Source organism: Cryptomeria japonica, chromosome 6 (assembly GCF_030272615.1).
Source record: "Cryptomeria japonica chromosome 6, Sugi_1.0, whole genome shotgun sequence".
Lineage (NCBI taxonomy): Eukaryota > Viridiplantae > Streptophyta > Pinopsida > Cupressales > Cupressaceae > Cryptomeria > Cryptomeria japonica.
Genome location: NC_081410.1, coordinates 581,424,767 through 581,438,794, shown reverse-complemented (window position 1 = coordinate 581,438,794; position 14,028 = coordinate 581,424,767). Strand labels below are relative to the sequence as shown.

General features: G+C 38.8%; 1 protein-coding gene across 1 annotated transcript in view; it reads right to left on the bottom strand.

Annotated features, from left to right (window-relative positions):
- Positions 1 to 13,329, bottom strand: part of LOC131035683 (uncharacterized) — an 82,553-nt gene extending 69,224 nt beyond the window's left edge. Inside the window, exons 1-3 of the mRNA XM_057967414.2 lie at positions 13,118 to 13,329; positions 7,522 to 7,663; positions 6,960 to 7,122 (exon numbers count right to left, since the gene is read on the bottom strand). Coding sequence (XP_057823397.2) covers positions 6,960 to 7,122; positions 7,522 to 7,662 — 304 coding nt within the window. The 5' untranslated portion in view covers position 7,663; positions 13,118 to 13,329. The remainder of the gene's footprint in view (positions 1 to 6,959; positions 7,123 to 7,521; positions 7,664 to 13,117) is intronic.
- Positions 13,330 to 14,028: the final 699 nt, after the last annotated feature.

The window sequence follows — 14,028 nt, the reverse complement described above, 5'->3', positions numbered from 1 at the left end:
AGAGTATTTGGCATCCCAGGCATACATGGCAAGAAAGTGGACTTGAAGCCGAAGAAGATGACACGGCAAGAGAAGGAACATTGGATTACGCGAGTGTCCCGAGACTTGACCCCAGCAGAGTTGGCGAGCATCGTAGACGCCACGAAGGGTCGTGGGATGCGTAGGTCCTTTGTCGCAGAGGGTCATTGGCGATGCATTATGGACGTCATCAAAAGCAGGTTGACAGGGTCGGGTAGGGCATCAGACATCGCTCTACCACAGATAGTATTGATGAACGGGTTGATGAACGGAGTCGTGTATGATTGGGCTACCTTGTTATCAGAGCGGATGTGTGCATTCTTGATGATGGAGCAGCGCACGTTTTACATGCCCCACTATGCCATTGGACTGTTCTTGGAGGCTACGCGGGAAGCAGTGCCAGAGGCTGAGTTGGAGGTACGGCCACAGGGACCCTTGGCGGAGGGTGAGCCTCCTATCATGCATTGGCGACATCTGGATATTGGACACTCTTCCGCGAAGCGGAAACGGGTATTAGAGACCACCGCAGCAGAACCAAATAGTGGGCGAGAAACTTCTAGCAGTGCAGAGGATTCCGAGGATTCGGAGGATGGGGATGACAGTAGTAGTCGGGCCACAGACGAGGGGAGGATGGAGCCCGCCGGAGAGCGAGTGTTGTTTGCACCACCCACACTCCCACTTGGCACACTTGTGGAGTCGTCGGCGGGCAGTACTTCGATTCCGGCATTTGGGCAGAGCTGCACGCCCGTTACACTCGGGCCCATGCAGCCGGCCGCTGCACCTTCCGCCATACCAGCCGCAGGACCGACTCCCGCGGAGGCATGTACTGACAGCACGGCAGAGTTGTGTGGTCCACCGCAGGGAGGCGTGGCAGAGGAGATGGTTGAGACGGAGCCTCAGGTGCGACTAGACGTCGTGGGATCCGACGCAGTGGTGACGGTTGCTGCCTCCTTGTTGGAGGAGCCCATCGCAGGACATGTTTCCGAAGGGGAGAGAGGGTCGGAGGTGTTGAGTGCAGCTCCATCGGTGGCGGCTATGGGGAGTTGGCTGACCCGGAGATTCCAGATGACAGTGATGCCACCCGTAGGAGCAGCTGTACTCTCACCTCGGCGAGAGCCTACCACTAAGGTGGTGGATCTGGAGGATTCCTCGGCGGAGACGCAGGCACCAACAGAGGGACAGATCACTGGAGAGGGTGTTCCTACCGGCCTAGAGCAGGCAACTGCTACACTTGAGGGGGCGGGGGAGACACCATTGTGCCAGCAGGATGGAGCAGGTGTGGTTGAGGCGACTTTTGAGTTACCACGGGGGCTTCCTGTACCTACATCGGGGCTAGAGGGAGAGGATATTGAGGTTTATCTGGCAGATATGGTGACGAGGGGTCGGCGAGTGGTGGCCGCGGCTCAGACACGAGCTCTACAGCAGGTTGTGGAGGAATTAGAGCAGATCCTCCAGTTTATGCGAGACGGCTGTCCCGCAGTTTTCGCTTCATGTTTTGAGGCACGAGGGTGGCCAGTTACCCAGACGGATGCGATGTTGGAGGCCAGGCGTGTGCCTCAGCCCGTCGTGGAGAGTAGGGTGACGACTCTCGTCCGGGAGATTGAGCAGGTTTACAGGGAGGCCTACTATGCCCTACGCCAGACACAGCATGAGTCTGCGGTTCGCGAGGCTGCTCGAGTTGAGTTAGAGCAGGACATGGCCAGACAACGAGCCTCGTGGGCAGCCGAGAGATCAGAGTTGGTCGCACAGCTTGAGACAGCCCGCGCAGAGAAGGTTGCGGTGGACACCCGTCTTTCGAAGGAGCAGAGTGTGCGGAGTCTCGTCCAGCAGGAGTTAGATGTTGTTCAGGCCCAGTTGGTTCGCATGACAGAGTCGACCGATACCAAGGAGAAGGAGCTACTGGAGGCTGCGCTTATGGTGAAGACTGCCTTAGAGAAGGTGTTGGTAGCAGAGCGGGATGTGGCAGCACGCACCCAGCAGGTCTATGAGCTCCGCGCCCGCCTGGCGGCCCACACACCCGCATCTCACCCTTCCACTTCAGGGACGCTTCCTCAGCCCCCTCCTTGACTTTATCTTGGTTGTATATTTATATTACATTGTCTCCATTTTGTTGTTAGTCGTCGGAGACGACTTCTTTTTTGGGGGGGATGATGTTATCGGGAAAAAGTGTATAGTTAGTAATGTTAATTATCAATAGTTAGTTAGCCGACGGGTAGGTAGTTGGAGTCGCGACGGTTGTGTCGCACCCCTTCGGCTGTCATATATTGTACCACCTCCGGGTGTTGGAGAACATGTAATATTGAAGACAGATTATAATATGAACATCCTGTGACATTAATGGCAAGCTTATTCTGGTACTTCTCTTGTATTTGCATTGTGCATTACTGTTCAGTTTCTGTATTCTTCCTGTTTACCCAGTGAGATAAACAGAGCCATTCTAAACACATCGTGTGGAAGCTTATTCATTCTTTCGTGGACTATGGTTATCGTGAGTAGTTAGTGTGTGGCCATCTCTACAATTGGGGAAACTCAGTGAGCATCATTTCTATAGTCACCTGGAAATATGATTTTCTTTTGGTCATATGTTTTGAAGAACCATCATGGTACGTTATTTTGCTGCGGCATGGAGCATGATAAAGGTATCCTCTGTGATCAGAGTTTTCCAATGGCATGTGCACTATCTATCTTGGTGCGACTCCTTGTTAAACCATGTTCATTTTCTAAGTCGAGCTTTATTCCTATGTGTCATGAGTTCTTGTGATGAGGCGTTTGGTTGGAGATGGTCATCATGTTTATATCTATTGCGAGTTTCACATTGGACGGCAACACTTAACACTTCTAGTAAAGCAGATGCTAATATACATTACGAGTCACTTTGCCATCCCGTGAGAGACGTAGAGAATAGTGATACAAACGGGAGTCGGTTTAACAAGGCGGAATGAGTATTTACATGTCATAATTATTATCTTTGTCCATTCTATTCAAGGAGACACCATGTTATTTTGCACGGCTCTTCATCGATCACAAATTTCATGATCTTTGGCGGCTCCACTGCATTCATTTGTTGTGCGGAGATCGATATTACCCTTGATCGACCACAATCGACTTCATTGGTTGTTCAATGTGGATCATACCAAATGATGAGATTCTCTTGGAACAAGATATCTTCCATCATTGGGACCATGTGAGCAGTGTATGCTTCCGTGACAAAGGGAGCAGCTAGAGGATCTGCTTCAGTTGACTTCCGAGGATCTTGGTCATTTTGGTTAAGAGGGAGTAGACCATGTCGAGATGGTTTCTCTAGTGATCAGTTAATTATAGCAGTCAGAGGACTTTGATTCATGGGATGGAGTTTCATGATACTTGGCGAGCTTGGAGTGATGCAGACTCCAACCGTGCATTTCATGATAGATCAAAACATGTGGAGATCAAGTATCACTATGTTAGAGAGATGGTGGAAAGGAACACTATTCAGTTGAGATACATTAGTACTGATGAGCAGACGGCTGAAAGATGCCAACCAAATTTTCCCCACAATCTAACTTTTTTTTTCTGAGTCTAATTTCTTTGGCCAGCGATTGTAGTTTAAGTTTGGATGAGTTGTTTGCAGTTTGTGGTGTTTAATATGGTTTTTGCTTGAAATTTATACTAAGATGCGAGAAAACTAATGCAAGCAAATATAGTAATTGATTGAAATAAACAATCAGCATCTAAGTTTTATTAGCAGCAATTAACAAATCAAAAGAAATCATTATTAATAACATTCAAAGCCAGAATTGGCCTACTAGGGGTCCCAAGTCTGCCCAGAAAGCCTCCTTTATTTGACTGAAATTAAAAGAATGTTGGTGGAAAGCTTGATAACTTGAATAGTAGCTCCACACCACTTATTTGACCCTAAAATGAATTATCAAAAACAAATTGAGCAGAAATATGAAGACCCAGATAGAAATTCCAATGGTTGCCAGGCAAATCCTCACAAATTGATTAATTTTCCTCACATAAATGCTGGTGCAGCTCACATACACTGGAAAATCTCCAAGTTAACCACATATCTGCCTTAATTAATCCCTGACAATGAATTCTGAGCACACACTTCAATGCCAAACCCCCATATTTATTTTATTGGCTCACCCAAGCATGGGGAATGGTATGGCTAAGCTGGAAACAGTACGGCCTGCATTAATTATCCCTGTGACTGTTGGCAGATAACTGTATCAGCCCAGATTTGATGGATCAGACCTGCCAATACCCTGAGAAATGGATCTCCTGCTGTCTACAACCCTCTGTGGTCAATTTCTAACAATTGATGCCGCCGTGGTGAAGCTGGGTAAGTGGGAAATCGTCCTCACTTCAGCAATTTGGAGGGTTTTCGTCCTCAATTGCTCCAATATCAGAACCTCTGCTGCAAGTCGTACAAATCAGACAATAAATCATAAAAATGAAAATAGAGAATGAATCTCCAAAACCCCCGATTCCTTTCTTTATCTCCTTTCATCCTAAACATATCACCAAAAGCATCAAATAAAGATTCCATGGGAATCTTTCTCCTCAAACTTGGCGCCCACTTGAGGGGGGGGGGTGTCTTCACATGAATCAAGAACCACTTTTAAGTTATTGAAGTTCGCCTAGGGAGGTGTGCAAAGGACTTTTTAATAAAGTCATTTATTAAGTTTAAATAGTAACTTATAAGTTACTTTATTAACTTTTTCTATTTTAAGAAAAAGTAACTTATGTAACTTTATATTATAAAGTTACTTTATTATACCCACCAAAGTCATAAAATGCCCAAGTCTAGGTCCCCTTTGGCTAGCAAATTCATCTCCAAACATTGAACTTCACCTGTGGAGATGGATGATAGGTGAATCTGGCAACTGAATGGCAACTAAAGAAGAGGGGACATTACAACGGCAAACATTCTCACCAAGTCTCTCTCCAGAATAAAGTTGTGTACTTTCGAGGTAAACTTGGTATGGTGGAGAATGAAGCCCTAGCTGAGATTGAGTCTCAGTATCATTGATTTGTTTATATATATATATATATATATATATGTGTGTGTGTGTGTGTGTGTGTATGTATGTATGTATTCTTATCTTTAAAAAAATGTTTAAAGTATAAACTCTTGTTAATGCATTTCTCTTTGGGAGAGACTTAAGGTGGAAGCCCTTATCTTTCCTCTCTGATATGGTTCGTGGTGGATGTCATGTGTGTGACGCCATGACAATATCACGTGAGAGAGTTCGTGATGATTTTCTTGAACTTATGTGTTTAGCCTCTGGATGAGCCATGGTAAATATCATTGTGAGGTGATGATCTCACAATGATGAATACTTGTACATCTCACCATCATTGTGAGGTGACGATCTCACAATAATGGTTGATATCACGTGAGGTGATATCTATGGATAAACCATAATGGTGGATGTCATGGGAAGTGATATCTATGGATGTACCATAATGGTTGATATCACGTGAGGTGATATCTATGGATAAACCATAATGGTGGATGTCACGGGAAGTGATATCTATGGATATGCCATAATGGTTGATATCACATGAGGTGATATATAAGAATAAACCATAATGGTGGATATCACGTGAATTGATATCTATGGACAAGCCATGATGGTTGATATCACATGAGGTGATATATTTCCTTTCCACATATGTATGTAGCCATTGTCAAACATCATGATGAGGTGATGTGATATCACAATGAGATGATAAGCTTCCTGCTTGCTCATGAGTATAGTCATTGTGTTGGTCATCTCAATGAGGTGATATGTCTTGTGCAGCTGGAAGTATCCTCCCTAGCTGAGAGGGAGTGTTGAAGATTGGCAGCGTCGGTCATCACTTCCAGCCTGAGGAAGACAAATATGTGAGTGGCCTAATTGGCCTAATTGACTAAGCAGGAGTGTTGATGCTATGGTCGGATTCCTTCAAGCCGACATTGACAACATAAAGGTTGTGATAATATTGTGATAATATAATTATATTATATTATATTGCGATAATATAATTATATTATATTTATTGTGATAATATTATTATTGAGAGATAATATAATTATATTATTATTATGAGATAATAATTATTATTATGTGATAATATTATTATATTATAAATATATTGTATAATTATTATATTATATGATAATATAATAATTATTATATTATTATTAATAATATAATTATTGGAGACCAACTTGGAAGAGTGGTGACCCTTGGTTAAGGGGCACCACCGATAGGTATAAAGGAACAATAAATCTTCCTCTCTAAAGGGATTGATGATAGAACAATATATACAAGATGCGTATTACATCAATTTAACAGTTTGGATATTAAGAATTCCAGTTGCAGGAATCCGGAACAAATTATGATTAATCATGACTTGGCACATTCCCGATTGAATTGCAACCCACACTGAAATCACAATTTTCAATGACTTTTGGTGACTCTTCATTTTTTTCTTTTTTGCCAAAAAATGTAGGGTTGCTGTCTTCCATCTGATTTCTACAGCAAATTGTTTTTTGGCTTTCCCTAAACCTAACCCAAATTTTTCCTGACTAAATCCTGATGAATTGCAAAAAAAGTTCTCTTTTGGACCTTAGTTCACAATTTACCGCTGAGAAGGATTTTTCCTACTAGTAAATAAAACCTAAAGGTCAAATCAGTTCTATACTAGTCTACCTTCCCGAAACCATTTATCCTCATAGTTTGTTTTTGACATATCATTATATCATTTTAATATTGTTTATTTTTAAGATTCTCCACTTCTGCATTTCCTACTAATTTTCGAGGCTGTGTTTTTGACACCATCCCCATTGCTGAAACTGAAGCCTTTTCTCAACAAAAAAGGGAAAAAAGAATAATCAAGACATGAAAACTAAAACTATCTAGTTGGTTATTCAGATCATGCAATTGCTCAAACGATAGCCTGCTTACCAATATCCTCCAATGTAGACGGTTCCTTTTCATACCCTTCTTTCCCTTCTTTCTGCCCATTTTCAGTTTTGCCTTGTGGTGTTCTACCTTCCAAGATGTCAATGTCATCACTAATATCACGTTTCCAGCTCTCTGCATACAGTCTAGATGCTTTTTTTATTACCTGCAAAATTAAATAACAATTTTACAATGTTTCATTATGAATCCAATATACATTTATTCAAACTAGGTTATTCAGGCAAATTAAATTCTATAAACTATTTTTGGAATAAAACTCAACAAAAGCAAAATATTTATTTCCCAAGGTTCTTTACACCAATTGAAAGCAGTACCGTCTAATATACAAACATGTTCTTAGTGAAGGCAAACATGTTATTGTTGGGTATAAAGCAATTTAGAGTAATTATCAAAATGAACAAAAGAACCTTTGAAAATAAAGGCATGACTGTATGTATCACTAAAAAAATATTAACAGAATTAATGAACCAAAGAACCTTTGAAAATAAAGGCATGACTATATGTATCACTGCAATAAATTTTAACAGTAAATGTTGAACGGCACCTCTAACCACTCTTTCAGTGTGAGTTTCTTGCGGGGTTTTATATGAGGGGGATCAGGAAGAGAGGATGGAAATGCAATCTCCTTTAGATCATATCGGACATAATTAGAGAATTTCCTCCAAAGCTGCTTTAATTTCACCATCCTGGGCCCAATAAAGCAAAACATAGAATCATGATCTATTTCCCGGTTCATAAAAAACCGATCCAAAACAAACACTAAAAATTGGCATATTCGAAATGTACAACAGAAACAGTACACATCCATACATGCAAACTTGAAAATAGCTTTCAATTCCCAGATGGAATCTCCAATATCTGATGGTATTACCACACTGCAAATATTATATTGAATTTCAAGAAAATATCAATACAGGAAAGAGATGATAAAGTTGAATCTGTTCTTAACCACTTCTACAAATTTAATTGATAATATTTTTCATAGTGCCAACAGTGCACTTTGAACTTCAACTCCATTCTCTGTAATTCCATTGTGTTTATTCATTTTAAAACATGACTTCTATAAGTCTTAATATTATTATGAATTCTCACTAATATATTGACATTTGTAATAAGCCTACCACTTTCATTTAGGACTCTTCATATAAGAAAATATTACCAAGGAGTAAGATTATTTCAGGAAAATACCATGATCACTGAAGATTTGACGAATTTATTGCAAAAAAAGCAAGAGTCGGCCACGACTATAGTTATAAAATTTAGAATACTTTGCATGCTGATTCATGGGATTCCAACTTCTAGAAAAGCATGTGTTTTTAGACGGGTTGAACAATGAACTGAAGAAATATGCTAAGCCTCTTACGCCAACCAACATGCACGAAGAATCACGGAGCCATGTCACAAGCTAGAGGATATGAAAAGTTGCTCTAAAGAGAGACAAGGAGCAAGCTACATTATAGAATTTACTGAATTGCCATGAAAACTGCTCGGAATCAGGCATGGAACATTTTGGATTTGGAATCGGCCCTTGGGTACCCTGAATCATTCAAAGTTACCACTTTCTGTCCCAGAATTTCCAGAGTATGTCTAGGGACACACCCAAGAAATCCCAGGACAGAAAAGCAGTATCCTAAACAATTAAATAGGGTAACTGCAATTTTTTAGTGTTTTTATTGCACTCAAGTTTGACATTTCAACTTGAAAACCTGACCCTAAACCATAAATTGAACCTCAAAACAACTTAAAACCAAAACAGATACATTATCTCATTTTTTTAAATGTAAAACAACAAACCAAATTCACTTGCATCACACTCATTATTGCTTGTCATTGCACATATAGAGCTGAAGATTTGTCATCAAAGGTTCTAAAGAGGTTGAATTGTTATTCCTATGCATGTGCGAGCCCATGTGCTGCCAAGGAGATCATGGAGGAAAATGCTTGGATTGGAGGTAACGTTTTTGGTTTTATTTTAATTTTTTCCCTGTGTAAACAATCTTGTTTTATTTTCCATTCTTCTACAATCAAATGAGTTAGGATCTTCTTTTTTTAAATTTGATTTGAATGTGTTGTTTTACAAACTCTTTGTCATAGGGATTACAATGGCAGCCAATTCTAGCTTTGTGGACCAACCCCACTTCAAAACAATCCTAAATTTACCCTTGTGGAAGTATGTTGACAAATAGAGCAGGTTCCAAGTGATGGGACATATTTGGATTTGTAGTGCCTGTGATGTGAGATATACAACCTCATACAATCCAGTGAAAACCCATTTGTGTGGCATTCCTAGCATGGATATCAAATTTTGCCTAGGAAAGAAGGATGCACCTGTGCCAACACCTAAAGTGTTGGAATATGTCTGAGAGCAAGAGCAAGAGAAAGCAACAGTTGCCTTAAGATTAGGTCATCCTTTAGCAACCAAAGGATATCAATCAACGAAGCTCCCTTTCTACCCCATCTCCTAAGATTCTCTAAGTTGTGATAGAGAGCCACCAATTTTTTGCCATACAAGAAGAAGAGCCCACCCAACAAAACAAAACAAAAGAGTTGTTCAAAAAGTCATTTCAAAATGAATTTCAAGAGTTTGTAAATCAATGCATTGCAAGATGCATCCATACACATGGGTTTTCTGTCATCATTATTTTGGTCACCATATGTCATGTCCCTGCCTATTAACAACCTCTTACCAGTCTTCAAGCAGGGAGGAAACAGAAATAAATAAATCTAAAGACATAATTGGTACAAAATCGTCTCATTTATGCAACTTCATGATTTTCTAAGACTGATCCCATCCTGCCAAATAAACTGACCCTGCACCGATACATCAGGCAGACATACAACCTTGGGCAAAGACTTTATGAAGGAGAGACTTTATGCCAGTTAAGGAGCAGGAATTAATATTCATTAAAACTGTGATTCTTAATCTTAACTAAGCAGCAACTTCATGTAGAAATACAGAGTCTCAGACCAGTGATCAAGGTATAAACCTTTGATATATGACAGCGACTACATGTACAGCAACTAAGATATAATAAGACAACAATTCGTATAACGCAAATGTGATTGTACATGTGATTTGCTAAGCGATGGTAATACAGAAATTATAATTAATAGAACAACGATTATGAGAAGATATCATTTGCTAAGAGCTGGGTGATTAGTAATTACAAAAGCAAACCTGATTTGTTAAAGCAAGTCTTCTTGTAATGGTGCAAGTTATGAAAGGGAACGATGTGAAGAGGTATGACCGATTATATTCAATAAGATAATTAATACTGGTTAACACAAGCGTTACAAAGGAAGGATAAGATCTTGAGGAGTAATGTGAATTTAGTTAGTGATGATTCTCTAAACGATGCGATTTAGGAAGAGGTGTGATAAAGTGAACAAACAAATAGTTCTGAAGAGGCACTTCTCTTCCAGCAGTCATCACCTTGAAGATAAGTGACAACCTTCCACCCCCGATGGAGAGGTATAAAAGAACAGCACCAAGCAATCAAGTGATGATCATGGAAGACAAGATAAGCATTGGATCTAATAAACTTTGCAGATTCCGACGATGCATATATATATATTGAACAGCAGTTACATATTTATCAAAGACTGTGATCTGCATAAAGCTAAAAGAGAAGATCGATCAGCAAAATGAATCATTTCCCATAAGATAGAGAGCAGCAATCATGAAGGAGACAATTCCAGTTCATCACAGCAGATTTCTAGTTATCACAGTTTATTATTACCAAAGCCTATATTCGGTAGTATACATGCTATGTCTGCCAAAACATCATCTTATATATATAAATGTTGCTTATGCATAATAGAGAATGCTTAAGTATATGGTCATATGATAGAATATAAGGTGTACTTGATTGTCTGAAACCCACCTTGTAGGAAGGGCCTGGGGTGCAAGCAAAAGGGGTATAAGAGGGCTACGTAAGTAGGCTGTCCTAGAGTTGTCATAATGTCTCCTAGGACCAGAGGGCACTCAGATAGAAGAGCCAAGGAACCCCCTTAGGACCTCCGCCCAACTCCACAAGATAGCACTTGTCTTTAGGAAGATGAGACATTGATGGGGAAAGCAGGTACAAGCCACTAAGCAAGTAAATAGGGCTCTGGCAGACATCCACTCTTGGGCTTGGTGTAGAAATGGCTTTGGGTGAGCCTATCATGTCTCTTCCTCCAAAACCTAATATACATAATACTTGAATACAATGTGATCTTATCTAACCCTAGTAATTAAATATACATATATTGTCTATGTTTCTTATCTTATGATTGCATGATTCAAATTCAGAATCACATAATATGCATAGTAGTTGAATGCAATGTGATCTTGTCTAACCCTAGTAATTAAATATACATATATTGTCTATGTTTCTTGTGTTATGATTGCAGGATTCAAATTCAGGATCACATCATTTAAAGGGATAGTTTACTTGGTAAGATGTAATCCTAACCCTACTTTGTTGCAATTGTGATTCTAGGGCAAATTAGGAAGGGGAAATTACACCATATTAGCAAAAAATGGTGGGGAAAGTTAATAAGAGTTGACACAATATAAAGAAAAAGTAAATGTCTTCAATGATAGACACCATGGCATGCATAGTCTCCAATATTAACAAACTTAAATCACTAATGACACTTAATAGACTCGTGTATGAAGAACTCTATGGACAAAAACCAAATGAATGGGTCAACTGTCAATTATAAAGGAAAACATGACAAGTACAATGATTGAGTGCAATGGCCATAAGTCTATTACATCTCCTATAAACAATACTTTTATGACGCATCAAACACATGCTTTGTAGTAACAAACTTTATTTTGATCAGTAGATGCTCCTAAAATTACCATCTAAATTAGCTCCAATGATATGAACTACTATAGTCCTAAATTTAATGGATCTAGAAGTTTAAACTTTTTGAAAAAGACAAAAAATCAGGAAATCTGAATTTTACAAACTAGATATCAACTATTTTAGGGCCCACAGGTGCCTAACCCAAGTTTTTTAGCAAAAAAAAGCAAACTTGTACATTTGTGTCCACTCAAGTATGATCCTCCGGAACATCTTTTATGATTCCAGCTCTTATCAATTATTTTGTATATAATGAAACCATCAAGTTCAAGTGCTCTAAAAATCCCTCATAGAGAAAAATATCACCAAGCATCCTATGGTATGCAAGCTACTAACTTTTTTCCCCAGCTTTTTTTTTTTTTCTCAGAGTATTGTACACCTTGGTCATAAACCTAATTAATCCATTGTCGAGTAACTTTACCGTATGTAAAGTACTAATCCAATTGCTTCCTTGGGTGTCATTCTCTGGTTTATTTAATGTTGACGTTTAAGATGCTGCTTTCACATAAAGGCTTGATCAAATGTGCAACGTGCTCTTCTAATTCTTCGATTTGAGCCTTCAAAACCATTATATATTTTCCATATTTGATCACCCTCTTACAAATATTGTGATTACCCTCTTAAATATATTACCTAAAGCAAACTGTGTAGGTTCAAATCACCTTGCCTTGTTCATGCGCCCAAATCTGTTTGCACGAACTAGAATTCTAATGCCTCTATCTCTTGAAGATCTTTTCCTTTGGGCAGAAGCATTATTTCTATGATGATCTGCCCTTGGGAATCCATTTTCAATCCGGTTTGCTTCTTGGCTTCCTTGGTAACTGATTCTGGGAAACAATAAAGAGCACTGATTTTCAAGGTTGTAGAGGGCAAAATTTTATCTTTGAAACCACTGTTTTCACCCACTCCAAAGTACCCTCCACTAACACTTGTTCTGCAGGAATATTCATTGTATAAAAAGGAATGGGAGAAAAGTGAACTGATGTATAGGCGGAGATGGATCAGAAATAGTATATTGAAATATAAAAGAAATCTAGGAGACATAGGGGAAGGAATACTTGTATGCTAGGAAGAAAAACAGAAACACATAACCTGGCGGTTCAAGAACAGAGTTCATAAACATCTCAAGCAGATTAAGACATTTATTAAGTGAGGCTACGAGGGGAAAACAAGTGAAAATCAGCGTAATAACAATTGCCTTTTAACAAAATTCAATACTTAAGCATTAAAATTTTCATTTATATTGCAGGTGCTGAGCAAACAGGAAATGGTTGAAAAACCCACCTCGCTCATTCAAGAAAAATTGTATGTTAATTGCTTTTCTCCAAATGCATACTCTGCTGTGGATACTTTTTCAGCTACATTGAAATGCTACGTTATGTAACTGATAAACTCTTCCAATGCCGAAACTGGGACTTTCTATGTTTCTCAGAGATTTGAATGAGGGAATGTTTTTAATCAGGTCTACCAGGTAAAACAGGATATAATGAAATTAATTGAAGATTTTAATAATGTAAGTAAGATCAAGTACTTTAAAGGGTTAAGAATCACATTTTAAAGTTATTTTCAAACACTTTTTAATATGAATTTTGTATTATAGATTTTGATAAGAAGTTAGTTGTCTTCTAGAATTATGGTAAGGTTGTCAACTTTTAAGTTGTTTTCATATCAGATAGGATAGTCTCATAAATTGTTAGACTTTAATTTATTAATTTTATAAAAAAAATAAAATTATTAATTTGTTTATTTATATGAATTTATTTTTATTATTTATATAACTTTTTAATACTAATGTATTAAGGTTATCAAATAATTTAATTACTTTAAGGGCGAAAAGTATAAATGCATAACAATATAAAGGAAGGAGCCATGGATATCCTTTCTTGACAATAAATCCAAGGAAGTCAATAACTCGTGCATTTGAAGCACTCAATACAAATATACTACAATAATATTTGTAATGTTTATTTTCTTATAAAAAATCACCCATGTGTACTAAGTGCAATGATCAATGTACAAGTTTTGTATTCTTGTGTAAAATTACCAAATAACATTATGTAAGGTCCCCATTTTCGTGAGCATCAATTTTTTACGTTTTAGCGTATCACTAGCCCTCGTAGGCTAAGGTAGTTGGTCTCAGTTATCACAGGAGGCTTATTTCCATATTCCCATCTAGAGTTCAAGTTTAGCCTTTG